The sequence below is a fragment of the Mirounga angustirostris genome, unplaced genomic scaffold (genome assembly GCF_029215605.1).
Source record: "Mirounga angustirostris isolate CCGP_5_RB_7025 unplaced genomic scaffold, mMirAng1.0.hap1 SCAF_4, whole genome shotgun sequence".
Classification (NCBI taxonomy): domain Eukaryota; kingdom Metazoa; phylum Chordata; class Mammalia; order Carnivora; family Phocidae; genus Mirounga; species Mirounga angustirostris.
This window is the reverse complement of record NW_026991712.1, coordinates 2,275,680-2,302,701: the sequence shown is the minus strand read 5'-3', so window position 1 is coordinate 2,302,701 and position 27,022 is coordinate 2,275,680. Positions and strand designations below refer to the sequence as shown.

Sequence of the window (27,022 nt, the reverse complement as noted above, 5' to 3'; positions counted from 1 at the left end):
AAAATATTATTTTGAATTAAATAATTTTCTATTCTCTGATTTTTAATTTATAAGAGTTTTTTTGTGTGTTCTGATTTTTTTTTTCATAACATCCTAGTACTGAAATGAGGTAATACCTTCCATTATTTTGCTGGAGATATGAACTTAGTGTTGTTTCTGCTTTCACTTCCATCCATTTATTCTTATCTCTGGTTCATTTAGTTTGTTTTGGTTCACTCTTTTTGGCTGGTTTTGATTTCTCTCACATTTGAACTTCTTCCTAAGATTAAGTAGCCATGGAAGTCTGCTCACTTTTTGTGAGTAGATCATGAAGAGCTAACTGGATATTCAGCGTGCTTGGGCTGGAGGGGGTTCGATGTATGGTGATAAAGAGACACAATGCCTTTGTTATTGGGAACCCTCAATTGCCAGCATCTGTGGGTCTCTCCCCTTCAGCCAGTGGGCATACCTAGAGAAAATGCCTCTAATCTTCTTGGGAGCAGGAGCCTGGCTTCCAGAGTCTAAGACTTGAGTGTGGAAGAGGGGTTGAGTTTACATAATTAATATAAATCTCTTCAACTAACCACCCTCCCATTTTCAGTGAGACACTTAACCTCATTTTTTTCTAGTGCTCACTCAAGAACCCATCCAGTATGACAGCCCCAGAGAGCAAACTTCAAGCTTTCTGCTGGAGATGGTAAGTATTCTTGCCTGGTGCTTAGGAGTGAGGAGAGGGAAGACAGCAGTCTGTCTTCTGTTTTTAAAGACCTTAAAACAACTTTCATTTTTTTCAGCCTCGCCTACGCTCTCACTGTTCCTTTAGAGATAGCTGGGGTCTCTGATTCTGGAGACCTACTAGGGTTCTATGGAATGGTTCAGCTTGTCCTTCCCTCTCCCCACCAGCAGACTCTTGAGTTCATCTGACTCCATTGGCTTACCTCAGTCACCCCCGTCCTTTGCTTTTCCACCTTTGGCAACTGTGCTGACGTTTTGTTTTCTTGTCCCTGACATTCATGCTTGTGGTTTTGTGCCCAATCACTCCCTTACCTGTTATTTTATCAGGGCTGTCTGAGGGCCAGGGTAGAGTCATGGGTTCAAACTACCATATTTGCTCAAGTCCCTATAAGATGTTCTATGGCCCCATTCATATCTAATGTGTTGTGATTGTTTACCAAGGAATGTCTATGCCATACCTTGCCCAATTAAATCAAGAGCTCCTGAAGGCCAAGTTCACACCTCTCACTCATCCCCTTGTTTCCCTTAGCACTTAGCAATGTGTCATTAACATTTGTTAAATTGGACCCTAATTACATCTCACAAAGCTCTTCTGCCATAGAGCCATAAGCCGTGTAAGACAGACAAATATCCTAGGCTCACGTCATAGCACCATTTCCTGCTTTGGAAGACAACAGGTTATAGTACAATGATCATGACCTTGGGGACTCATCCTGGCCTGGTTTGCAATACCAGTTGCACAAATGACCTAAATCTTGGTTTTCGTGCCTGCAAAATGGGCATAATGCCTACCTTGTGAATTATTTTTGATAACTAAAAAGGATAATACATGTAAGAAGGCTCAGCTTATACAAGGAACACAATAAATGTCACTGCTCGTCCTGTTACACCCATTCTACAAGAGGTGAGAGGTCTGGGAATGCCAGCATCTCACCAGAAGTGATTAATTAAAGGTGGGGCTGGAGCCCAGGTTCCCTGATGCTTCCTGCAGGCTCTCACATGGTGCCGGACTCCCACAAGTCAGCTCTCTCTAAACGAAAGCTGAGCTAAACACCTTTCCTTCAGAGTAATTTCCTTGGAAATATTTAATAGCCACTGGAGAAAGGGGAAAAGTTCAATTCTAAAGACAATTCCAGTTTATAGCTTTATGGCTTTGGTGATGGCAGTGTGCTCAGGACAGCACGACGTCCTTTCCATCTTCCTTATTAAAGACCCGTCTTCACCACGCTCCATGCAGACTGCACTGGTGTCTTACTCCCAGAAATGGCCCTGGTGCCCATTTGCAAGCTCATTAACTTATATTTTCCTCATTAAGAGGAGGGGAGGGAAGTATCTGTTCAAGCTGAGTGAGCCAAACAGAAATTCAAGAACTGTGCTGGGCAGGAGGGCACGACCTTCTTATGGGAGGACAGCCTTCAAAGCATCAACGGCAACAACAGCAATAATAGTAACAAAAGCAATGGCTTCAAAGTGTTAAAGTGTCACCCCACTATTGTCTCATTCAGGCCTCATCAAGGCCCCATAAAGATGGTGCATGAGCAGTCCCCTCATATGAGAGGAAAGGAGAGTAAGAAGGGACAGAGAAATGGCTAGATCCAGGTCTGAGTTGTGGTCACTCCCAGGAAGATGAACTCGAGTCTCAGAGAGGTGAACAAGAAGCAGAAACAGGACTGGAAGCACTCTTTCTGATCCCATATCCACTGCAATTCTCACCCTGCCATGCTGTTGCTGCTGATGGGCAGCACAGTCTGAGCATTGTAGATGGCAAAGCCTGTGTATCTGAAAGCAAATGTCATCTTATTGTCTTCTCGAAGACCAACCCTGATGGCCACCAGCCTTCTGGAAAGGCAGGGAGAGTGGTTATAACAGAAGCATGCTGTATAGGGCTTGCTTTTGCAGTGGGTTTAGGAAGACACCAGCAGCAGAACCACCCTGGCTGAGTTGAAGAAAGGTAAGAATTTGGCCAGTGACCCATGAGCTGTGGGTTTGCAGCATCGGTGGGTGTGTCCATCACCCTGTTTTCTCTGCACGGCACAAAGGAGGATGCATGGCACAAGGGAGGACTGTTTCCCATCCTGCCTTGCAGCTAGGTTATCACCATGCAACAGATGCCAGGCTCATAGAATGTGGCAGAAGCAATGCCAGCCACTCGTGGGCCTGGCCACAAATAGCTCTCACAATGACTCAGCCCACAGTGACGGGGAGGCTGGCCCCAGATGGCAGAGTATGTGGTGGAAGGAGCTGCAGTGGAATGAAGAAACGTTTGTGTGTGAGCTGTTTGGGTGTGGAGATCTACTTGTTACTGCAGCTTAGCCCAGCATTTCCTGACTAACACACAAGCTCATGGATAAAGAAATGGAGAAGCTGCCCCAGCAAAGGGCCCCCATCACAGCTTTGTCAGATTCTCTTACTGGCTCCCGTCTGCATCTGACCCCTCTTCCTCCTGCTGTTCTGTAAATGCTGTGTCCTCCGGGACCCCCTCCCTGAGGCTGTCCGCCTCACCATGCACAGAGGACTCTGCATGTTTTATGATTTGCTAGTGGCTCTTCTTTAACTCTGGAGGCTCTTTTCAAATGCAATTGTACAACTACTTATGTAAATACTGTTTGTGCATGTGGTTCCATGATGAGAATATAAACTTGTGATATCAGGACTCTGTCTTATTTACCCCTTTATTCCTGTTGCCCAGCACAGGTGAGCATTACAAATTCCCTCATGGATTGGAACTGGGTTGCAACAAGAACCACACAGAACAGTATTTGTAATAAATGTTTTAAATGCACATGTTCGTGCTTCTTGGGATAATTGTTAATAAACCACATCATTTATTCACATTCAAGGAGGCTTTAATCTTTTTTCAAAAGTCAACTGTATTGAGGTATAGATTACATATGACAAAATATACCCATGTGAGCATGCATTTGGATGAATTTTGGCAGATCTATACACCTGTGTGTCTGCCACCACAACGATGATGGAAGACATTTCCATCGGTCCTGCAAGTGTCCTGCGCTCCATCCCAGTCCACCCTTCCTGCCCCAGACCCCCGCAGCTGCTACTCTGTAACTACACATTAGATTTGCTTTTTAGGATCTTGTGTAATTGGAACACTAAAGTGGACACACTGCTGTGTCTGGATTAGTAAGCTCAGTGTGCTCTTGAGGTGCATGTACGTATTTATATATTTCAGCACTTTGTTCATTTTTATTGTTAAGTAATATTTCCAGGGTATGAATATACTATACTTTGTTTATCTATTCATCTTCTTCCATTTTGACATCAGCTTTCCTGAGATATAAGTCATATACCATAAGACTCACCCTTTTAGTATATTTACAGAATGGCACAACCAACACCATTATCTAATTTTAGAAAGTTTTTATGACTTCTACAGAAACGCATTAGCAGTCAACCTTCCATTCCCCTATCCCCCAACCCCTGTCTCTTATGGATCAGCTGACTCTGGAGACTTTATATAGATGAAATCATACAAAATTCAATCTTTTATGCCTGGCTTATTTCACTTAGCACGGCATTTTCAAGGTCTGCCTTTGTGGGTAGGAGGTGTCAGCACTTCATTCCTTTTGGGGGCTGAGTAATATTCCATCATGTGGATGGACAACATTCTGTTTATCCATCCACCAGTCGCTGGACACTGGGTTTTTACATTTGGGGCTTTTATGAATAATGCTGGGATGAACATTTTGTACAAGTGTTTGGATGAACATGTTTTTTCAGCTTGCTTGCGTGTATGTCTAGAATTAGAAGTGTTGAGTCGGATGGTAACTCTATATTTAACTTCTTGAAGAGCTGCCAGACTCTTCCAAAGTGCCTCCGTCACTGAGCATTCCCTCCAGCAGTGTATGAGGTTCCAAGTGCTCCGCACCCAACATTTGCGGTTGTCCATTTTGTTGATCATGACCATCCCAGTGGGTGTGAAGTGGATTGGATTTACAATTCCCACAGACTTTTTGTGTGCTTATTGTTCATCTTTGGAGACATGTCAGTTCAAATCCTTTGCCCGTTTTTAAATTGTGCTGTTTGTCTTTTTATTGCTGAGTTGTAAGAGTTCTGTATATATTCTGATGCCAGACCCTGTCAGATACGTGATTGGAAAAAATCTTCTCACATTCTGCAGGTTTTTTCACTCTCTTGATAATGTCCCTTGAAACACAAGAGCTTAAGATTCTGACGAGTTCAACCTAGCTATTGTCCTCTTTTGTTTTTTGTACTTATCCATTCACCTCTTGATGGATAGCTGGGTTGTCTCCAGTTTGGGGCTGTTATGAATACAGCTGCTGCGAACATTAATATGTGAGCTTTCACATGGATATATGTATTCATTTATGTTTGGTAAATATCTAGGAGTAAAATTTTCTGAATTGCTTGGTAAGTATATGTTTAACTTTTCAGAAATTGCCAAACTATTTTCCAAATTGTTATAAAGTTGTGGAATCTCCTGAGTGATGTATGAGAAGAGCCCTACATGCTCCCATCCTCATAAATGCCTCAAATTGTCAGTCTGTTTGGATTTAACTGTTCCGCTGGGTGCACACTGGTCTCCCATGTGGATTCATGTGCACTTTCCTGATGTCTAGTGATGTTGAACATCTTTTCACGTGTTTATTGGCCATTTCTATATCTTGCTTTGTAATGTGTCTGTTTAAATCTTTTGCCCATTTGTTTGTTTGTTGCCCATTGGGTTTCTTATATTCTTATATTGAGCTAAAAAAGCTTTGTATATCTTGATTACAAGTCCTTTGTCAGATTTATGTACTGTAAATATTTTCTCCTATTCTGTTTCTTGTCTTTTTATTTTAACAATGTCTTTGAAAAAGCAGAAGGTTTTAGTTTTGATGAAGTCCAATTTATCAATTTTTTTTATAGTTTGTGCTTATTTAGACTCTACTTAAGAAATCTTTGCTTATCCAAGATGGTAAATATTTTATACTATGATTTTGTCTAGAAGTTTTGCAGCTTTAGGGTTTACATTTAGGTTGAGGATCCATTTCAAGTAAATTTTTTTGAAAGGCCTGAAGCTGGGGGTCAAGTCTCATTTTCTTCCATATGTGTATCCAATTGTTTCAACACCATTTGTTGAAAAGACTACTCTTTCTTCCGTTCCATTACCGTGGCATCTTTGTAAAAAAACAACTGAATATATATGTATGGCTCTATTTTGAGATTTCCCGTCCTGTTCAATCTAAATAACTATTGTTACACCAAACACCACAAAAACCATCTTTTGATGGTTTTGATCGGAAATTAAGGTGGTATATGTCTCCAACTTTATTCTTTTTTTTCAAAATTGTTTTGAGTAGTATAAATTCATTAAATTTCCATGTTCATTTTGGAGTCAGCTTGGTGATTTCTAAAAAAAGGGATTTTTGATTGAGAATGTATTGAAGCTATAGATCAACTTTGGGATAATCGATGACTTCATATCAAGTGTCCCATTTCTTAAACATCATATCCCTTAATTGTGCATCTCTCCTTTTATCTGGGTCTCCATTCATTTACTTCAGATGAATTTTGTTAACTTTATCCCTACATATGTGATGGTTTGGGTGCTATTTTAATTGACATTGCTTTATAAAACCTTCAGTTTCCTCTTATTTATTGCTAGTATGTACAAATACAATAGATTTTTGTGTAGTGGCCTTATATTCTTTGATTTTGTTAAAGTCACTAACTGCTCTTAGAAGATTTCTAGTGTATTATTTTGGATTTTCTCTGTTCACAATCATGCCATTTGCAAATAAAGACGATTTTATTTCTTCCTCCCCAATCTGTATGCTTTCATTTTTGTTTGGTGCCTTCTTATGCTTGTTGGGACTTCCCGTACATTATTGAATAGAAATGATGGGGGGCATCCATCACCAATCTCAGGAGATGATATTAGCTGTAGACTTTTCACATATATAAATACTTTGTCAGAGTGGGGAATTTTATTCATACATCTAATCTGTTGAGAATTTTTATTATGAATTGCTATTAATTTCATATTTGCTTTTCATCAAATGCTTTTTTTCTGCATCTACTAAGAAAATCATATTCATCTCATTTACTCTTATCATACAATAAATTAATTGATTTTCAAGTGTTAACTTTTTTTATATTAACTTGACCTTAGGTTCCTGGAATAAACCCCATTCAGTCAAGTTATATTCTCTTTTTTATGCATTGTGATTTGATTTACTAGTATTTTCTTCAAGATTAGCACTATAATTTGGCACATGAACACTTAAGATTATTATGTCTTCTTGATTAATCTAGCCCCATATTATTATGATATGTCTTATTTTTCCCTGATGATATTTTTTTCCTGAAGTTTACTTTTCTAATATTAACATAGCTACTCCAGCTTTCTTTAGGTTCAAGTTTGGATGGCATAGATATTTCTATTTTTAAATTATATGTGTCTATATATTTAAAGAATTATATAAAAAATTATATGTGACTTTATATTTAAAGAAACTTTATACAAGTTTCTTGTAAGTAACAGATAGTGAAATCTTGCTTTTTTGTCCAGTCTAACAATTTCTGTCTTTTAATTGGAGTGTTTATATCCTTTACATTTAATATAATTATCCATGTGGTTAGATTTAAATCTATTCTCTTGCTATTTGTTTTATGTATGTGCCATCTGTTCTTTTTTCCTTCTTTCCTCTTATCCTGCCTTCTTTTATACTGGGTATTTTTTAGGATTCTATTTTATATCTCCACTATTGGCCTCTTAGCTTTATCTCTTGGTGTTTCTTCCTGTAATCGAGCTGGTGTTTATAATATACATGCTTAATTTATCACAATCTACCTTCAAATAATATTATGTCCGTTCACATATAATATAAAACCCTTACAAATTTTATTTCCCTGTCCCATCCTTTGAGTTGTTATTCTCATATATTTTACATCTACATATTTTATGGCCCCACGTTGCATTGTTATTACTTTCACTTTAAATTATCTTTTAAATAAAATTTAAAATTAGAAAAAAAGACTTTTTTTTTTTTACACACTTATTTACAATTTCCAGCACTCCTCATGTCCATGCAGATTGAAGTTTCCATCTGGCATCATTTTCTTCTACCTGAAGAATTTCCTTTGGCAATTTTTATAGGGCTGTTCTTCTGGCAATGTATTTTCTCAGCTTTCATTTGTCTAAAGAGTTTTATGTTGGCTTTGTTTTTGAAGGATATTTTTACTGCATATAGAATTCTAAATTGACAAGAGTTTTTCCCAGCACTTGGAAGACACTCTATTGTCTTCTAGATTGTTTAAATTATGACAAGAAGTGGGTGGTATTCTTATCTATATTCCTTGTTACATTATGTCTTTTACTCCAGCTGATTTTTAGTTTTTCCTTAATCTTGTGTCTTGGTGATGGTGGTGACAATGGTGATTTCGTGTTTATTCTGCTTGGGGTTTAATAAGATTCTTGGATTTGCAAAAAATTTTTTAATGAAATTTGAAAAGAAAATTTGCCATTACTTCTTTAGATATGTTTTCTATTCACCGCCCCCACCCCCACCAGCACACTCCATGTTCTAGAATTGCAATGATCAGCTATCAGACCCCTTGGTATTAACCCACAGTTGCTGAGGCTCTGATTATTTATTTAGTTCTTTTATTCTCTTCACTCCAAGTTGGACATACTGCTATGCCTTCAAGTTTACTGTTATTCTTTATTTGGTGTCTAACCTGTTTATTAATTCCATCTGTTGATATTACTGCTTCAGATATTGATCATATTCTTCATCTCTAGAGGTCCCATTTGACTCTTTTTATATCCTCATTTCTTTCCTCATTGTTCCCATGGTTTTCTTTATATCCTTGAGCATACAGATCATGTTTTATAATACCTTTTTATGGCCTCCCTGATAATTCCATCATCTCTGCTATTTCTTGGCCCACTTCACTGAACTGATTTTCCTTCTGGATATGGATCAAATTTCTTATTTTTCTGGAAGTTTACTTAAAACACTGAATCACAGCAGTGTGAATTTGACTTCTTGAGTGGAGATTTTGTTGTATTCATTTAAAGATTTTTGGGCTTTCTTGGCTGTCAGTTCTGTTACCTGTGAGTTATTTTGGTGATTTTAGTTTGTTTTTTGACTCTTTTTTTTATGTTTTTTTTTTTAATTTTTATTTATTTATTTGACAGAGAGAGAGATAGTGAGAGCAGGAACACAAGCAGGGGGAGTGGGAGAGGGAGAAGCAGGCTTCCTGCCGAGCAGGGAGCCCAATGTGGGACTCAATCCCAGCACCCTGGGATCACAACCTGAGCTGAAGACAGACGCTTAACGACTGAGCCACCCAGGTGCCCTGTTTTTTGACTCTTTTTGGTGGGTCCAAAGTAGCCCTTAGTTTAGAGTTAATGTAGCCAGCACAGATTCTTCTTCTACCAAATGTCCTATGCATTCAGTGGAGTTTCTGCATTACGGGGGAAGTAATTCCAAGCTCTGTGAGCTCTGGGCATTGTTTCACTTAAACCTCCTTGTTCTACACATATGCTTATTGGTAATTAGCCAGACTCGAGGGGGCCTCGTGGAGTTTCTACAATTGTTTCTCTTTATAGCTCCTTTCTCTCTGTAATCTGTCCTATAAATTCCAGCTACTTTGGCCTTCCTAGACTCTGGTCTCTTTCCATTCACCCTTGCTCTGCATGGATGCCCCTCTGCTGTTGCAGTCCAGATGCTGCCTCCAGGAATAAGTCCTGCACAGTGGCAGGTCTCATTTGTCTGTTTCTCTTCCTTCTGGGATCACAGTCCTGTGCGGCCCAAGGCTCAATATCTGTAAACAGTTGTTCCATTTATTAGTGTTTTTTTCTGGTTTATTTTTGTAATGACAGGAGGGTAGTTCCAGACCTTATGACTCCCTCATGACTGGAGGTGTAAAGAAGAGGTTGTTTTTCATCACCAACCTTTCATATTGTCCTCTGAAGACCGGAATGACCATCACACTCTGAGCTCTTATCCATGAGAGGCACTTGTACTAGGTGGACAAATTAGTACTGGTCTACTTGGGTGTGAGGGTTTCCAGATCTCATCCCCACACCAGTTGCGTTCCTTTAAGACCAACCTGGTTAAATCCTGGTCCTTGGGAAGGGCCTATTCTAAGTGGGGTGCTGACTGTTACAAAAGTGTATGGTTCAAGATGAGGTTTACTATGTCACTGTGGTCATTAGAAAATCACCTGAGTTATAAGCAACTGGAGACTGGACATAAGACAGTTCCAGTGTATACGTGTGAACTCAACCAGAACACAATCCCAATGCCATCCTGGGTTCAAGGTCTCTTTTGGTTTCCTTCCCCTGTGAACATGTCAGGACAGCATTCCAGATGTTCTCTATGAGCTGCACCTCCATCTCCTCCACCCTCTCTGGTTCAGAGAATCTCTCACTCTAGAAGACACTGTGCTTTCATGCCCTGCAAGTCTGCCTGAGTCCCGTACCCCTATCCTGCAACTCTTTCAGAAACTTCTATCAATCCCTGATCCCTCCTTCTTAGTCAAAATCATCATATTCCTCTTTCATAGTCTCAAAATTTTTTTTCATTTGCCCTCATTAAGATTATGATTCACAAACATTTACTAAGTACCTACTATGTGCCCTTAAGCATGCTATAAACACTCACATTTGATGGATCATTGGATTTTCACAAAAGCTCTGAAAAGTAGGTTTTTCTCAAGGCATTTAGCCAATAAAGATAAAAGACTCAGAGGCCAAGTGACTTGTCTTATTTAAATAGCTTTGATAATTATCATTTTCTCCCTGATTTATGGTTATTTGAACGCAGTCTATGGGGAGACAATTCTCCATCTGTGTGACCTTGAGCAAATTCCTTAAGTTCATTGAACTTCAATTTCATCTTTTATAAAACACAGCTAATTTTACACATATCAACGTGTTGCCACGAAGATAAAAACAGCAAATTTCCTGACATGTGGTATGTGTGCACTGATGGTTGGTGCTTACCCTCCCGAACCCTCCCTCCATCACACAGTGAGCTCCCCCAGATGGGACTGTAGGGTGATGCCTCTCTTGTCTATTTTCCTTGCAAAGACCAATGCTGGCCTGAAATATAATGAGAGCACAGAAAAATCTGGTGGCATGAATTGACCAGACAATTGAATGTCAGAGAAGAAGGCAATGCTAGGGTCACTGAGGGCCCCTGGAGGCCCATGCTCCTGCCCCAAGGCATGGAGGCCTGAGAGCTTAGCTGGCCCTAAGAATGACCTTCCCCTGGGCCAGGCCTTGCTCTGAGTGCCCCAGAAACTGTGTTCCATGAGTGGTCCCAGCAATGGATTATAATTGTGCAGTGGATTATAATATTTCCATTGTAGGGAACATGCAGTGGGCCGTGCAGTGGATTATAATATTTCAATTGTAGGGATGAATCAGCGGAAGGTGAGAGTTTAAGTGACTTTCCCAAGGTCATAGTGCCATTGGGTGTAAACTGATCTATGTAGCTCTAGCCTAGCTCTTTCTCTTTCCTGTGCATCTATGCTTATACTTATGCTGCGGGAGGCAGATATCTATTTGCCATCCCCATGGACAGGATCATGTTTTCTGGGAGCACTCAGGACACTGCCCCCTGCTACATCCCCACCAGAGGGATGCTGTGATGTGGGTTCACACTGATTGAACACCACCAGGCGCCATGTTTCTCTTCATAATGGATGAGGTAGATATTAGTATAGCACTCACTCACTGGATTCGTAGGCTGAGGCTCGAAGTGGTTAGGAACTTGCCCAGAGCCACACAGCTGGTGTGGGCCCAGGTCTGACGCTCAGTCTGAAAGGTGCATAGAGCAGGGGCTAAGCTTCCAGGCTCTGGAGCCAGGGTTCCAATCCTGTTTCCCCATCAGTTCCTACTTCACGAGGTTATTGTGAAGTTTACATAGGTTACTTGTACATGCGGTTTTCAGTGATGAGCACATAGCCCGGGGATGGACTGAGTGCCCAGTGGGAGCCAGAGCCTGCCTTGTGGTCCCGAGATAGGACCAGCAGAACACACTTACTCATCTCTGAACTCAGCTGTATCAGCTCCAATGGCCCCGTGTGTAAAATAGGGTCCTCCTGGGAGCACAGTCCCCAGTCTGCTCGGGCAAGGTGAAAGGAAGCTGTTCTGAAGGGCAGAGTGAGTGGGTGCTGTCCCCTCTCCCTCGGCCTCCTGCATGGGCCATTGCCAGCGTGGTTCAATGACTCCCCATGGGAGAGCAGGGCCAGCAAGTCAGCCTAGAGGGACTTCTGCACCCTGTGGTGGAAGCAGCTCACCTCCCAGGCTGGTGCCTGCATCACTGCTCAGGATATCCACCTCTCTATTTGCATGCTGTTCTTCCAGGGTGAGCATCCCTTGGTGGGCACTGCGGTATTCCACGTGTCCAGCACATTCCAAGATGTATAGTGTATTAGTTGTTTATGGCTGTGTAATGAATGACCACAGATTTAACAGCTTCACACAACACACATGTATTATCACATGTTTCTGGGGTCAGGATGGAGTGCAGGCACACACCTTAGCTGGTCCCTCTGCTCCAGGTCTCATAGGCTGCAGCTGGAGTGTTGACCAAGCCGTGGTCTCATCTGGAGGCTCAGCCTGGGAAGAGTCCCCTTCCATGCTCACTCAGGATGTTGGCAGAGTCTACTACCTTATGGTCGTATGACCCTGGCTTCTTGCTTGCTATTTGCTGGAGGCCACCCCCAGTTCCTAAGGGCCGCCTGCAGTCTGGAGAATATGCTGACAGTTCCTTGCCATGTAGGCTCTCCCCACAAGGCTCCTTCCTTCACCAAGCTAGTGAGGGGTTGTTGAGACCTTTATGTTATGTAACATAATCACGGGCATGACCTGCCATCACTTTTGCTGTATTGTATCCGTTAGAAGCAAGTCATGTTTCCGCCCACACTCAGGGCAGGACTGTACACAAGACATGAGTGCCATGACGCAGAGACCGTGGGACCCTCTTAGACTCTGCTGCATCCTCTGAATGCTGCTAGTGTCCCCGGATTTCGAGACAACTGAAGACAGCCTCAGCTGAGAGGCCCTCTGGATGGTGCGTCTGCCCCACCTGCCTTTGCCTGTTTGTTGGAAGCCCGTCCAGCAATCTATCTGTGAGCCTCCTAAGCGGAAATAATCTCTCCCACGCCTGTGGGAGGCACGGTGTGGCTTTCCTGTGACCCCATCTGGAAACAAGGTCGAGTCTGTGGGCCCTAGCGGTAGTGGAAAGGTGAGATTACATTCCCTACTTTCCTGGGGTTATAAGGAATGACCAAGACACACAAACACACCAGGGCCTGGTGGGGGGACTCATTACTGGTGGTGCTTGTGTCTTTGTCTACACTGTGGCCTCCTTGAAGGGAGAGTCTTACCATCTCGGGGAAATCACTTAACCAACTGTGATAATAATTGCTAACATTTATCCAGCCCTCCTTATGTGCCAGGTACTGTAAGATGTGCTTTGCATACATAATTGCGTTTTAATCCTCACAACAATGACTAAGAGATTTTAATAAATTCCAGGAGACAGAAAGCAGAGGGATGTGAGCTGACCTATAAAACAGGAGGAGCGGGAGGAAGCTGGGGAGTCCGGATCCTGGCAGCAACCCTGCAGCCCAGATCCTGCCCATGGGAGCTCCAGGGGCCCAGGTCCCAGACGTAGCAGGCATGGGTGGTTTGGGGCCAGGAGCCAGGCTGAAAACAGAGGTTATGAGGAGCTGCAGCTGGGGTCATCCCACCAGGCAGTCCCTCGCCTTCCCACCAATGGGGTCAGAGCACAGGTGGAGGTGCCAACCTGCAGACTCAGCCTGGCAGCCTGTCACTGAAGCGGCGGGATCAGTCCCGCAGGGAAAGCCAGAGCTGGGGCAGACCCCAGAATGAAACCCTTTCCGTTCTGACACAGGGGGTCCCAACCCCCTCACCCCAGGAGAATCTCCCAACTGCCACATTTCTCCCTGCTCCGCTCAGAGCCCAAGGTCAGAGGTATGACCCCGGGGAGGATGAGCAGAAAAGCCAGTCCTGCTGACCAGCAGCTGAGGAAGGCACACCAGCCCCGTGCCTTGCTTTCGTCACATGAGTGGACAGCCGGGGCCCGCAGGGCCTGTGAGGAAAGCCAGCAGCACAGAAGAGAAAGATGAAGACAAACGCACCAAGGGGAAAAAAAAAATCCAGAAGAAACAGAGCAAATTAAGTGAAGGGTATTCTAAAAATACTCCAATTAACATAAGCAGAGATGTCTGAGAGGATATTATATCCATAAAATAAGAAAGCAGCATGCTTTGAAAGGGAATGGTCAAACAAGATGAGCAGTTAGAGTCAGAAATACGAGGCACCCCCCAGGAAAACCACATAGGATGAGAAACCGGAGTCAGTAAATCTCCAAGAACTCAGAGCAGAAGGCAGAAGTTGGAGTTGGGTGCAGAGAGGAGGGGTGGGGCGGGCAATCTGCAGGAGGCCGGGGGGCAGACACAGAGCCAGAGCACGTGGATGGGGAGAGAGCAAGCAGATCCCCTTCGCAGGAGCATCTCGGAGCATGGAGGGAAGACAGCCCTTCACACATACGGGCCTCCTGAGAGGACGAGGCAGCATGAATTAAAACATTCACAGAAGGCAAATTACCATAAAAATGCATAACACCTCGGATAAAAAGAAATCCTAAAACTTTCAGAGAGAAGGAAAACACTCATCCACAAAGAAAGGAAACAGAAGCTGGCCTCTGCCCTGTTGTCAGCGGTTGCTTACGAAGTGTGGGCTTGCCCCGCAGTCCTTCCGTCCACCAAGCGGCGGGGAAAGGCAAAGGGGGAACGAAGATACAGCTCGTCCGCACAACGTCCGTCTTCCGTTTGACTCGTTTAGGAGGGATGTGAGGACACGCTCCAGGAAAACAACGGTGTGAAACACCAAATGTACAAAACACAAGAAGCACAGAGGACATGAAACGTTCAACAGAGGGAAGAGAACCGAGGACCAAAGCCAACAGCGTGTGGACGGCCCTTTGAAAAGCGGAGAACACTCCGGGCCTCGCTCCCACGTCCGCATCCCTAATTAGCCCTGGGACGGCTCTCTCGGTCTGTGCGCGGGCACCCAGAGGTTCCGGCCATCGTGCGAGGAACCGTCTGTAATCTGTCACTGACACACGTACTTTGAAGCCATTATTTCTCACAAATGGCACCAACTGTATGTGGGCAACGTAGAAGGAGACGGATACGTGTCACATAAAAAAGGGAAGTCGCAAGCAAAAGTTGCTGGGACACAGTTCGGGGTGCCGGTCAGGCTCAGTTAACGCTGGGAGCAACACCACCCAGTCTCCGTGGCTCAGCACATTTAAGTTTATTTCTCGGGGTGCCTGGGGGGCTCCGTCGTTAAGCGTCTGTCTTCGGCTCAGGGGATCTCGACCCTGGGATCGAGCCCCGAGTCGGGAGCTGCTTCTCCCTCTCCCGCTGCCTGCCGCTCCCCCTGCTTGTGTGCACCCGCCCTCTCTCTGTCTCTCAAATAAATAAATAAAATCTTTAAAAAAAATAAAGGTAATTTCTCACTCACGTGAGTTGTTCTGTAGGTGAGTTCCCCGGTGGGCCCGAGCCCCTTCCACCTTGTGGCTCCTCCCTCCCCTGGGGCCCCCAGTCCTGGGAAACAGCCAGAGGGCAGAGGACCTGGAGAGACTGCTGGCCGCCACGGGGTGGGGAGTGCGGGGGGGTGGCAGGGGCTGGGACGGGGGGGGCACCGTTCATGCCCAGGTACTTAGTGCCTATCATCGGGCTGTCTGAGGGTCTGCGGACCCTCTTCTGCTCTTTGTTCCCTTTGGCACGGTTTGTTTTTAATGAGGATGCATTTCAAAATGAAGATGTTGGGGAAAATTTAAAGTTTCTAATTCAGGAAAGGAAATTGCCTCTGCTGTGCTCCTTGGTGGCAACAAACCAGTGGGCTCGTGTGTAGCTCCCTGATTACACGGCAGCCCCCGCCCTCAGCATGACCAGCTCCCCGAGTTACGGACGTGGACACCTGGGCCCTAGAGGCAGCGACTCTCCCCAAGTGACAGGGTGGATCCCGGCCTCGGCCAGAAGCCGCTCTTCTTCCTGCTGTGCCCTGGAAACCGGAAGACACTTCACCCAACAGCTCCTGGTTGTTTAACGGGAAAACAGAACACGTGAAACTTTTCTGGTTTATATTTACATATAGTAAAAGAAATTCTAGACATAATTGTAATAAAGTTATAGGGAGATTTCTTCTGAGTTGTCACGGGCTGAATCTTATCCCCTAAATTTCACATGTTGGGGTCCCAGCTCCCAGAGCCCCTCAAGGGACTGTATGTGGAGCTGGACCTTTAAAGAGGAGATTAAGGTAGAACGAGGTCACTGGGGCCCTGATCCCATGTGACCGGTGTCCTTATAAGAAGAGGTGATCAGGACCCACGTGCACAGAGGGACGCCCTGGTGAGGACATGAGGATGAGGGCTGTCCACGGGCCAACGAGCAGCCTTGGAAGAACCAATCCTGCCTGCCTGCACCTGGGTCTCCGACTTCTGGCCGCCAGGAAGGTGCAGGATGAATTCGCACTGTTTGAGCCACGTGAGGCCACCATAACAACGTGTCACAGACCACACAGCTCAAACCGTACTCAAACAAGTACGTGCAGCTCCAGAAATCTGCAGGATTGGAGGAGTTAAAAATCCGGGAAGCTGCAGAAAGGAGTGGACGGGAAAAGTATGTTTTAATCAGTGTGTGCTCTGATTTTGTGTGTCGTCTTTTGGATTTTATCTTGAAAATGAAATTTAAAGCACATGTGGGAGGTTTAATGAATTGGAACGTCTGCCTCTCGGCTTTTCCAAAAGGGGATAAAAACAAGTAAATCAGAGCTAGAAGGGAGAGTGTTTGCACTATTTGAGAAACAATATAAAGATATATATTAACGTCGGACTTCCCAGAATTTGGCCAAATTGTTGTGAATGTATGGGGCCCCCAATGCTTGTGTTTGCCCAGCGGCCGGCTTCGTCCTGCCCGTTATCAACCAGAGAGGGCATCCACCTCTCCCCTCCAAGCCGGAGTCTCACCAGAACAACATGGTGGAACCCATCAAGAAAGATACAAATTATTAGTGGATGCAACTACATTAAAATTCAAACTTCATTAGTCAAATGAGAACTTAAGTACAATTAAAAGCGAACATCGAGCCGGGAGAGTATTTCACCACCTCTATTTAGACAAAGGTCTGACATGAGCTAATGACGTAAACTATTATCATGAATAAATGATTTAAAAAGCGCCAAGCAGAGACAGACGTGGGTTCCGAGCCTGAAAGTTACGGATATACTTGCACAAATGGTCAGCATGCGGATGAATGTGTCTGCATTCATTAATAGTGGAAGATGGAACGTGAGCAAGAACACGTCAGAACTGTGTGCGTAGAAAAACACCACATCGTGTGGTGTTAAGCACGTGGGTCAACCCGCCTGGTTAAAGTGAGGATGACGTCAGCATTTCAGAAGGTGATTGGGGGTCCTGTAACAACCCTCCCAGGACTACGTGCACCATTTTATCCTGTGATTCCACATGCAGGGGTTTAGCCTCAAGAAGCCGGCGAGGCCACGCATGGGGCTGTGTTCATAGGTGTGTGATTGTGACCTCATTCACGCCTGCGTGCATTCGTCACTCTGGAAACACGGGGACAGCTCCGCTGTCCACCAGGCAGTGCTGACCCTGACCTAAGGTGCTAAATCAGAGAGCTTCGGTCCAGGCGGCCGAGGGGTAACGGGGACATGGAAACGATCTGTTGCTAGGTGTACGGTGTGGGGTGCGGTGAGGGTGCGGTCTGGGCCACATGTGCCCGTCAGCCTGGTCGGGGCCTGGGGAGGGGGTGAGCCCAGTGGAGGGAGGTGGGAGGGCAGCTCATGCACTCGTCTTCCTTGGAGGAGCAACAGGATGCTGCGGGAGGATGTTGGTGGTCTTGTTCCCTCCACGAGGAGGATGGGTTTCAGAGGCACCAGCTGGAATGGGGGAGGATGGGGAGGCAGCTGGTGTGGGGTGGAGACCACGAGCAGCAGATGAGGCAGAACTGTCATGTGGCTGGAGACACAGGTCCGCAGGAATCCCACACGCACTGCTGCTAGAGCCACAAGACGCAACTGTGAGCACATGTCCGTGCATGCTCATGCGTGTGCACATGATGCACGAGTGTGTGCATGCATGCACAGAAGGATGCTGTTTTGGGTACAGTGAGAGAAAGACAGGAAGGTAGGAGGAGGAGAGAAGGAAGCCTATCCCACAGCTGGTGGGGCTTACCTCTGCGCTGTGCAATTATGGGCAATTTTTTCCCTTCTATTGTTTGTTTCCCAAGTGTTCTGCATTGAACAAATATTGACTTACTAATTTTTAAAAATGTGCTATGAAAAAGATAAAAGCAACTCACAAAGGCTCCCTGTTCCCCACGTCGCTGGTTCTAGACTCCCAGCTGTCTGGGCATCCCTGGGGGTGGGTGGCCTTCACTCCACCTGTCCACCAGGTGTGCAAACCTCAGTGGGACTTACCTGGGTAGGTTGCTGACCTGACCACCCACTGCATGGCTGGGTGCTCTTGCAGGCCTGTAGGAGCCCAGTGAAGATGAGCCAGACCCCCCAGGGAGCCCCGAGAGCTACAGGTCTGAAACACTGGGAAGCTTAGGTCACGGGCAGTGGATCTGGCAGGTCAGGCTGCATGCTGCAGGGGCTCAGACCAGGGCCACTCCCTGGGATCCTGGGTGGGTGCACAGAGGTCTGAGGGTGTTGATGAGACATGAGAGGTAAGGTGCATCACGAGGAAGAGCTGGGAAGGGGAACCAGGCATCCTAGTAGGGGAGGGGCCTGGACAGGGTCAGGTGGCCGGGGAGGAAAGGCACATTTGGGACTCCGTGAGTAGGATGCTAGGATGGGGGCAGGGTATTGGGACCAGATAGCAAAGGACTTTGGGTCCCAAGCATGAGGCCCTGTTGCTTTGAGGACGAGAGCTCCAGTCTTGCAGGGTGGGGAGGGGGGGTGCCTGGAATAGGGGCACCAGTGTGATGGGTGATGCTTCTCCATCCCCACAGGCCTGCGGGAGGTGTGCAGGAGACCTGGTCCTGCAGACTGAGGAGGGGTGGCGCATCCCACAGCGAAGCAGCAGGGAAGATGCCGCTCACAGCCCGACCACCATGACCTTGGGACTGTTAGGTGAGTAGCAGTGTGGGCTGTTTGATCCCCTGGGGCCAGGCTCTCAGGAGGGAGGCCCCTAGGCACCAAACCTCTCCGTCTGTGCAAGGTGTTACCATCATTCTTTCCTAAAGTAGACATTAGGAGACTTTTGAAAACTGTGGGTAGGACCTGAGACCAGAGCCCAGGGGACACAATGACCTTCCACTGCAAGGTCATGTCCAGGTGACATCCAAGGGTGTTTCCGTTCCTGTTGTCTCTGGGAAGGGGGACAATGCTATTGCATGCAAGTCTCAGATGGAAGTTGCTGAGATTTTCGCATTAGGTAGGGATTCAGAATCACTCCTCTGGGCAGGAGAAGGGGACAGGAGACGTGTCGGGGAGCGTGCAGGGCTGCATGGGGTGGGAGAGCCGACCCCTGCTCAGAGCTGCCACAGCAGAGCTGTGGGCACCCTCCTGGGGACAGGCAGCAGACCAGGGTCAGGCGTGGAGAGGCAGGCCACTGGATGGGTCTAGCTTGGGTTTCCTAGTAGGTGCAATGGAAGGCCAAAATCAGATTTCGGCCCAAGTGCTGGGAAAGTCCCAGCGTAGGGGTGGGGAGGAAGCAAACCCAGGGCTGGGGGACTTGGAGATGGTTGAAGGGTCAAGAGACTGGAGGAGGCTGGAGGCCCAAGACCTATCTGTGGAGCGACAGAGCCCACGGGCTGGTAGTCGGGAGCCCGGGTGGAAGGCAGTATCTGCAGCTGAGGTTTTGGAGATGGTGCAGGTGACTACTGTAGGGGAGGGGGACAAGACCATTCCAGTTAAATACTGGGGTTATCCTGAATGATGGTGGGGGGACAAACCTGTGCAGCTGCGTGGGGTCCTCGGAGAGCAGTGGAGTATTTTGATGGGGGGTGGGGATGGGTAGTGTGCGGTCCTTGGGGAGGAGTGGACTGTACCTCCTGACCCTGTGATTTGTGGGAGGGGAGGATGAGCAAAGCCCACCCAGGGAGGCCTGTCACCAAGGACAGAAGCCTCTGGGGGCAGAGAGGGAACACAGTCTAATGGCAGGGTTCTGTGGGGTTCTGGGGAGAAAGGGCTGACATCTCAGCAGAAACCCACAGACAATGACAGGAGGCATGGGCTCTGTCTGGGTCTGGCCTTGGATCCCACAGACATCAAGGGCAAGGATTCTAGCAGACGGGCTGCTGGCCTTGCCAGGGATGGAGCCGTGCTGATGGAAATCCTGCTTGGGGTCCTCCTACAGGAAAAGGGCTCGGAATGCCATGCTTAACCTGTGGTTGATGTTGCGAGCACCCTGCAGAAAACCTGAGGACATGCACAGGGAAGTGATGGAGCAGGCTTCTGTGGAAGACCCCCCTGGTGCTGGGCAGGGAGGATGGGCTGATGCAGTGGGACTGGCACTGGGGGCTGCTGAGGACTCAGCCGGGAGGACAGAGAGGAAGGTGGTTCCAAAGCTGAAAGTCTGGCTGGCCAGCTGACTGCAAACCCCAAGGGCTGTGTGCAGGCATTTGGGAGAGGATAGATCCATGAAAGTGGTGGATTTGCTTAATGGTGGGTGCAGATAATAGTTAACGGCAAACGAGACAATAAAACATGTAATTAGCAGGCATACAGCATTGGCTGCCAGGGATTGTGATGAGAGGCAATGAAACACCAAGACTAGTGGGGAATTCATGGGGGTTGCTGAAAGCCCTCACCTTTTTGGGGGTGGGAAGGGGAGCTCTGGGAGTAGGCAGACTCCAGAGTTACCCAGAGGGACGTAAATCCTGGCTCCAGCTCAGGACCAAGGGCCATATGACTCAGTGTGTTCATTTTCTTCACCTACAGAATGGAGTCGCTAAGAGTGCACACCTCAGAGGGTGGTGGTGCAGATGACATGAGATGGAGAGTGTTGGGCATCCAGGACACTGCCTGGTCCAAGTGCTCCCTCAATGCTCTAGTTGTTAATACCGCCATCATTGTCATCTCCACCATGACAATGACAACCACCACCACCATCACCACCATCATTGTCATCTGCACCATGACTATGACAACCACCACCCACCACCACCATCATCACCACCACCATCACTTACATCCTCCTCCTCCTCCTCATCATCATCACCACTGCCACCACCACCACCACGACCATCATCTCCACCATGACTATGACAACCGCCACCATCATTGTCATCTCCACCATGACTATGACAACCACCACCACCACCACCATCATTGTCATCTCCACCATGACTATGACAACCACCACTACCACCATCATTGTCATCTCCACCATGACTATGACAACCACCACCACCACCACCATCATTGTCATCTCCACCATGACTATGACAACCACCACCACCACCACCACCACCACCATCCTCACCACCACTACCATCATCATTTCCATCAACCATCATCACTACCACCACCATCGTCACCACCACCATCACTTCCATCCTCCTCCTCCTCATCATCATCACCACTGCCACCACCACCACCATCACCACCACGACCATCATCTCCACCATGACTATGACAACCGCCACCATCATTGTCATCTCCACCATGACTATGACAACCACCACCACCACCACCATCATTGTCATCTCCACCATGACTATGACAACCACCACCATCACCACCATTCTCACCACCACTACCATCATCATTTCCATCAATCATCATCACCACCACCACCATCGTCACCACCATCATCACTTCCATCCTCCTCTTCATCATCATCACCATTGCCAACACCACCACATCACCACCATGACAATCATCATCATCACCATCAGCATTGGTACCACCTCCACATTGTCATAATCATCACCATCATCACCATCATTACATCACTATCATTGCCATTATCATCAACACCATCATCACTATGATCCTATTATGTTCTTATTGTTTTTAATACCGAGAGCTATGCAAGCCCCAGGTCTTCTGGAAACAGCTCTACCCAGAGAAACACTGCATGTTAGACCTTAGTGTCCATCTGCTCCATGGTGAGGATGAAGAGGTTATAGGACTGGCACAGTGTTGTGGAGCTTCCATGAGGCTCAGTAAATGCTGTCATTATTAATTCCATCACCATCGTCATCACCACCATCACCACCATCACCACTGTGGTGCAGGACCCAACACCACGCCATGCCTCACCTATTATGTGACCTTGGAATAATTTGTACCTCTATTTCTGCAGAGGCAGAACCAGGAGGAAAACGGAGAAGCCCTGTAAATCCATAGTCCATTCCCTGCTTAAGCATAATCAGTGCACTGACCGCACAGCATCCTCAATAAAGTATGAAGGCCAAGTGTCCACGTCCCCGTGGCCCTAATGATCCTGAGGGGGAGCCCATGCCCTGCTTCCCTGCCTGCGGTCAGCCCTGATGACATCTACTGAGTCCTCCTGAGAGAGTCATCAGGGCTGCAGGGGTGGGGGGAGCTCAGTAGCAGGGCACTGTGCCCTCCCTCCCTTCCCTCTCCCTCCTGCTGGGCTGATCCCCTGCTGGCTGCCTTCTCCCCTTCTGTCCCCATTAATCTGTTACTAGATATACATCTTAGCTTCCTATCGGGAAGCCCGTGAATTGGGCCATTATGTGGAAGAAAATTGTTTTTCGGTGATCACCGGGAGAGGAGACACCGCCAGCCCGAGGGGAGGAGCAACTGAAGCCCAGGAAGCCCGGGCCATCCGTCTCTGTTTGCTGGGTCGTTGGGGCCTCGGAGCTGCCAGAGCAGATAGCAGCCCCCAGCAGTGTGGCGGCCCCCGAGGGGCTGAAGGCGAGGCCTTGCATCCTGGTCATGATCTCAGAGAGGCTGCGCGACGGGGGTGGGGGCAGGAAGAAAGACTGGGCCTCTGGAAAGAGCGATATTCCACTCCAGGTGCCCAGGAACAGGGCGGTTACGGGCCCCGCAGTGACCTCCATGTGGGCCTCAGGTTCGCTTTGTGTGGCAGCCCCTGGGCAGCGGTGGGGATGGGGCCGGGGGGGCGCTGCTGCCCCCAACCCCCCTTCCTAACTCCTGGCCCCACCCAGGCTGTTCTCTGCTGGGGTCCATCCTCCCCCCTGAGCAGCTCAGGTCCCCAGATAGGACCCAGCGGGACCTGGGCGGCAAGTAGGAGGGGAGCCCGGGGCTGCAAGGGGTTGTGACAGACAGGAGTGGAGGTGGGTGACTTCCCAACGGGAACCCAAATAGAGACCCAACACCCACGCTTCCTCCTCACCAGAACCCCAGCAATCCCTGGAATCAGGAGTCATCCACCGAAGACAGCTGAGACAAGCAAGGGATGTCGAGGTGGGAGGTTGTTTGTCCCTGTGAACCCTTGAGTTGGTTGGAACCCCAGGGCTCCGGGCAAGGCCTATGTGCCTCCAAAGTCCTCACATGGGAGGCCGGTGGGGCCTCCAAGAGGCAGAGTGGGGAGAGGTGTGGGTAGAGCTGTGGCTGATACCCACAGCCCAGCCGGGGCCTCCAGAAGAGAGACTGCGTGTTCCCTGGCAGGTGAGCACCTCGCTAATGATCATAGGGACCGTTATTCACCGGGAGCTGCACTAATGGGAAAGCTCACCTTCTCGGCAGCGGCTCAGCGGCCCTCACCCAGGCCGTTCCGGAGACCATACTGCACTCAGAAGACAGGCAGCCGGGCCAAGATGCCCAAGGGGCAGGGCCAGCAGCAGCCGAGTGGGGTCAGCGGACTCTCCCCAGCAGGGTCAGGGCCCCCGTTCTCCCTGGCGTCTGCTTGAAGTTCCTCTCAGCCCAGCAGGAGCCTGGCTCTGGGTGGGCTCAAGATGTCACATGGTCAGTCGGCCCCTCCCTCCCTGGGGCTGCAGACTTGCATTGCCTCCCAAGCAGGCGGGGAGAGCACTGGGCAGAGACCGAGAGACCTGGGCCCAAGTCCAGGTTTTTGCTCCTTGGTGACTTCCATGTAATCCCTCCAAGAAGACTGCCCCACCCCCTCACCCACTGCCAAGACCAGCCTACCCCTCCTCCTTTACACCCCAGCCCCATCTCTGCCGGTCGGACTCCCAGCTCTGGGAGTGTATCTTACCACCTGTCTGCTCCACAAAGACAGAATGGGTGCCCCAGTGCCTAATAAAGGAAATGCATACAGTAAGTGCTCAGCAGGGGGTATTCATATAAACGGACACAGAGAGAATACATGCACCAAGTGTCTATGCTTTACACGATCAGTCCCCAGGGGTGGGAGGAGGGAGAGAGCACTTGTGTGTAGGGTTTCGAGGGGGAGCCCTGGAGGAGGAGGGGATGTGGCCTGCGTTGGGCTCCGGAAGAGATGGGGGACCTAGGAGGTCTGCGGGGAGCGGCAGGGCCAGGCAACAAGGCACATGCAAGGAAGCGCTCCCATGCTTCTCCATGGGGGGCTGTGCGGATGCTCTAACTTTCTGACATAATGCACGACCCCAGTACCTGCGAGCGATCAGACAGAAGAAGAAACGAGCTCGTGCGTCCAGAGTGTGCCCGTCAGGACAGGCCAGGCCAAGCTGCAGTAACACACGGCCCAGCCTCTCCGTGACTCAGACACCCTGAGCCTGCCCCGGAGGGCTCACGCTCACACTCAGGGACCCAGGCAGGCTTCGCAGCCCCCACCCCGACTGTTACCGGTCAGCATGGCAGAGGGAGAGCAGAACCAGCCCGGGCTGGTGGAGCTGCTCTGGGGACGAAGCCATCACCGGGGGCCCGATGCGCTGGCCCCATTGGCAGGCCGGCATGCTATGTCGACAGGACTCGGCGTGTGAGCCTTCAGGCCCCTGCCAGGAGAGAGCGCCAACCCAACAGTGCTTGAGATCACCAAAACATAACAGGGAAAAATATTCAACAAGTAAAAGGACACCAAGAATCACTCATGCACGCAGATGTGTAAGCTGAGCTCTACGGCACGCTGCTGGACGCAGAGCGCCCCGCAAGCCGGTCGAGGAGCGGAGCGGGGGCCACGGGCTCCTTTCACGATTAGGTTCCAGGTGCTCGATGAGCTGCAGGTTCCTGCTGAACGGGGCCCTGCTGTTCCCTGAGTCCTCGTAAGGGGGACTTGCTGGGAGGGGCTGGCAAGGCCTGGCCAATCTCGAAGGCGACACCAGAGTGTGTCTGGTGGCTTGTAGCCTCCTCGGGCACATGCAGTCACCGGGTCGAAGGTCAGTGCAGGGGATGGAGGCCACGGGAGGAGTTCCTGGAATGTGGCTCCAGCCAGGATCCCAGCGTCAAGGGAACGGTGTGTAGGCCGAGTGTGGCCCCATAGGTTTGTGTAAAACCCGGCACATGACCCCGGGGCTTAGCACAGGCCACTGCCTGTCACACTGTTGGGTCCAGGGGTGGGCCCTGCCGGCTTGCCTGAGCCCCCCTGGCCCCCACGGGCTGGCGAGGATGTGCTTACGCGTCTGGGGCCTCCGGCCCCTGCCCCCGGCCCCAAAGCTGGCTCTCTGCTCTCACGTGGCCCTCGGGGACGGATGCAGGCCTTCGCTCAGTGACGGACTGCAGGTACTGCACTTACCCAAGAGGACTTCAGGACCTCTGAAGAGCAGGTCCCTGCCTGGGACAGTCAGCCCTCCCGCACAGGCCTCCTGCAGGCATCACGGGCCGACCCCTGGGGGGCTGGGCGGGACACACAGCAGGATGCGGAATGCACAGGGGGGCTGCCGGCTGAAGCACGGACAGACGCCTGTCCTGCCTTGTTTGTACTAGTTAGTGGAGAGAGAACTTTATTTTTTTATTTTTTTTTTTAAAGATTTTATTTATTTATTTGAGAGAGAGAGAATGAGAGAGAGCACATGAGAGGGGGGAGGGTCAGAGGGAGAAGCAGACCCCCCGCCGAGCAGGGAGCCCGATGTGGGACTCGATCCCGGGACTCCAGGATCATGACCTGAGCCGAAGGCAGTCGCTTAACCAACTGAGCCACCCAGGCGCCCGAGAGAACTTTATTTTTAACAGCCACCCATTTCTATTAATAAAAATATTAGCCAGTTACGTGTCTGTCTCAGAGGGGAGAAAATTTCCACGGAGAAAATTCCAGGTCTTATAAGGAATACAAATGACTCCTGTCTGGTGTTAATTAAAACTCTGTCGCGCAGCCTTCCCCCAAGACAGCGGGAGCCATGGGCCTCGGGGACTGGGTGTTAGGCCTCACGGTGAGGCTGGGAGCGGGGGGGGGGCCCAGTTACCTCCCCCACCCCTGTTAAAGGTGCCACTCAGGAGGCGGGGGTTTCTGAGGGTCTCCATCGGGCAGCAAGGCTGCCCCACCCACCCCTCTGGAGCAGCCCCGCTCTGCCCGGATGGCCTGACTCTCAGCAACCCCCGGGCCTGAGAAGGAGGCCCACTGGGAGGGAGGGAAGGTGTGGACAGGCGGTGGAGCATTCTCTTGTGACCACAGGCCGTCGTGGCTGGTCCTGGCATCCGGTCAGTGCCGGCACCAGCCTGGGAGCCCGGCGTGGGCCCCTGGGGAGTGCCAGGCCTATCTCTGGCATGCGGGCCCCACTCGCTCCCCAGGGCTCCGCTACGTCAGGAACTGCTTCGGGGTTCTCCAAGCTTGCGGAGCAGTGGTCAGGCGGAGAGCCATCGATCGGGAGCGGTGGCTCGTGTGGGCGCCAACTCCTTGCAGAAAACTGGCCCAGCGTGGCCGCAGTGGGGCCTCGGTGACTCTGCACTGGGAGCCCAACACCCTTTGTTAGGAGGACACCGAAGGGACGGCGTGTCCCGAACACGGGCAGCTGGGGGCACCGCGGACTGGCTTCGGAGGGATTGGGGCAGGCAGGGGAGCTCGCGTGGGACCCCCATCATTGTCATCTCCACCACGTCCCTCTGATGCCTGGGGTTTCCGCCTGCAGGAGGGGAGTTATGTGACAAGGACAGGCGTATGCTTACTTTCTTCTTAATTTTTAAATAAATTTTATTTTACACCCATTTTTGATTTGCAGAATCATTTGCAGAGGCTTCCTGGGACACCATCCCCAGCTGCCCCCATTAACCTCTGACGTGAGTGTGGTGCACTTACCCCAATTAGGGAACCAATACTGTCCGCTACTAAGCTAGTAAGGTCCATCCTTTTTTCAGATTTTCTTCATTTCCCTGGCTCCCTTTTCCTGCTCAGACCCCATCCAAGACACCCTGTTACATTTAGTCGTGTTTCCTACTGTTTTCTGTTGAGGTGAAAC

The 27,022-nt window shown here is 48.9% G+C and overlaps 1 protein-coding gene across 1 annotated transcript; it reads right to left on the bottom strand.

The window, feature by feature from the left end:
• Positions 1 to 21,266: 21,266 nt before the first annotated feature.
• LOC135363952 (uncharacterized) lies at positions 21,267 to 21,608 on the bottom strand. Its single transcript, XM_064587439.1, has one exon. The coding sequence runs from the start codon at positions 21,606 to 21,608 to the stop codon at positions 21,267 to 21,269; it is 342 nt and encodes a 113-aa protein (XP_064443509.1).
• Positions 21,609 to 27,022: the final 5,414 nt, after the last annotated feature.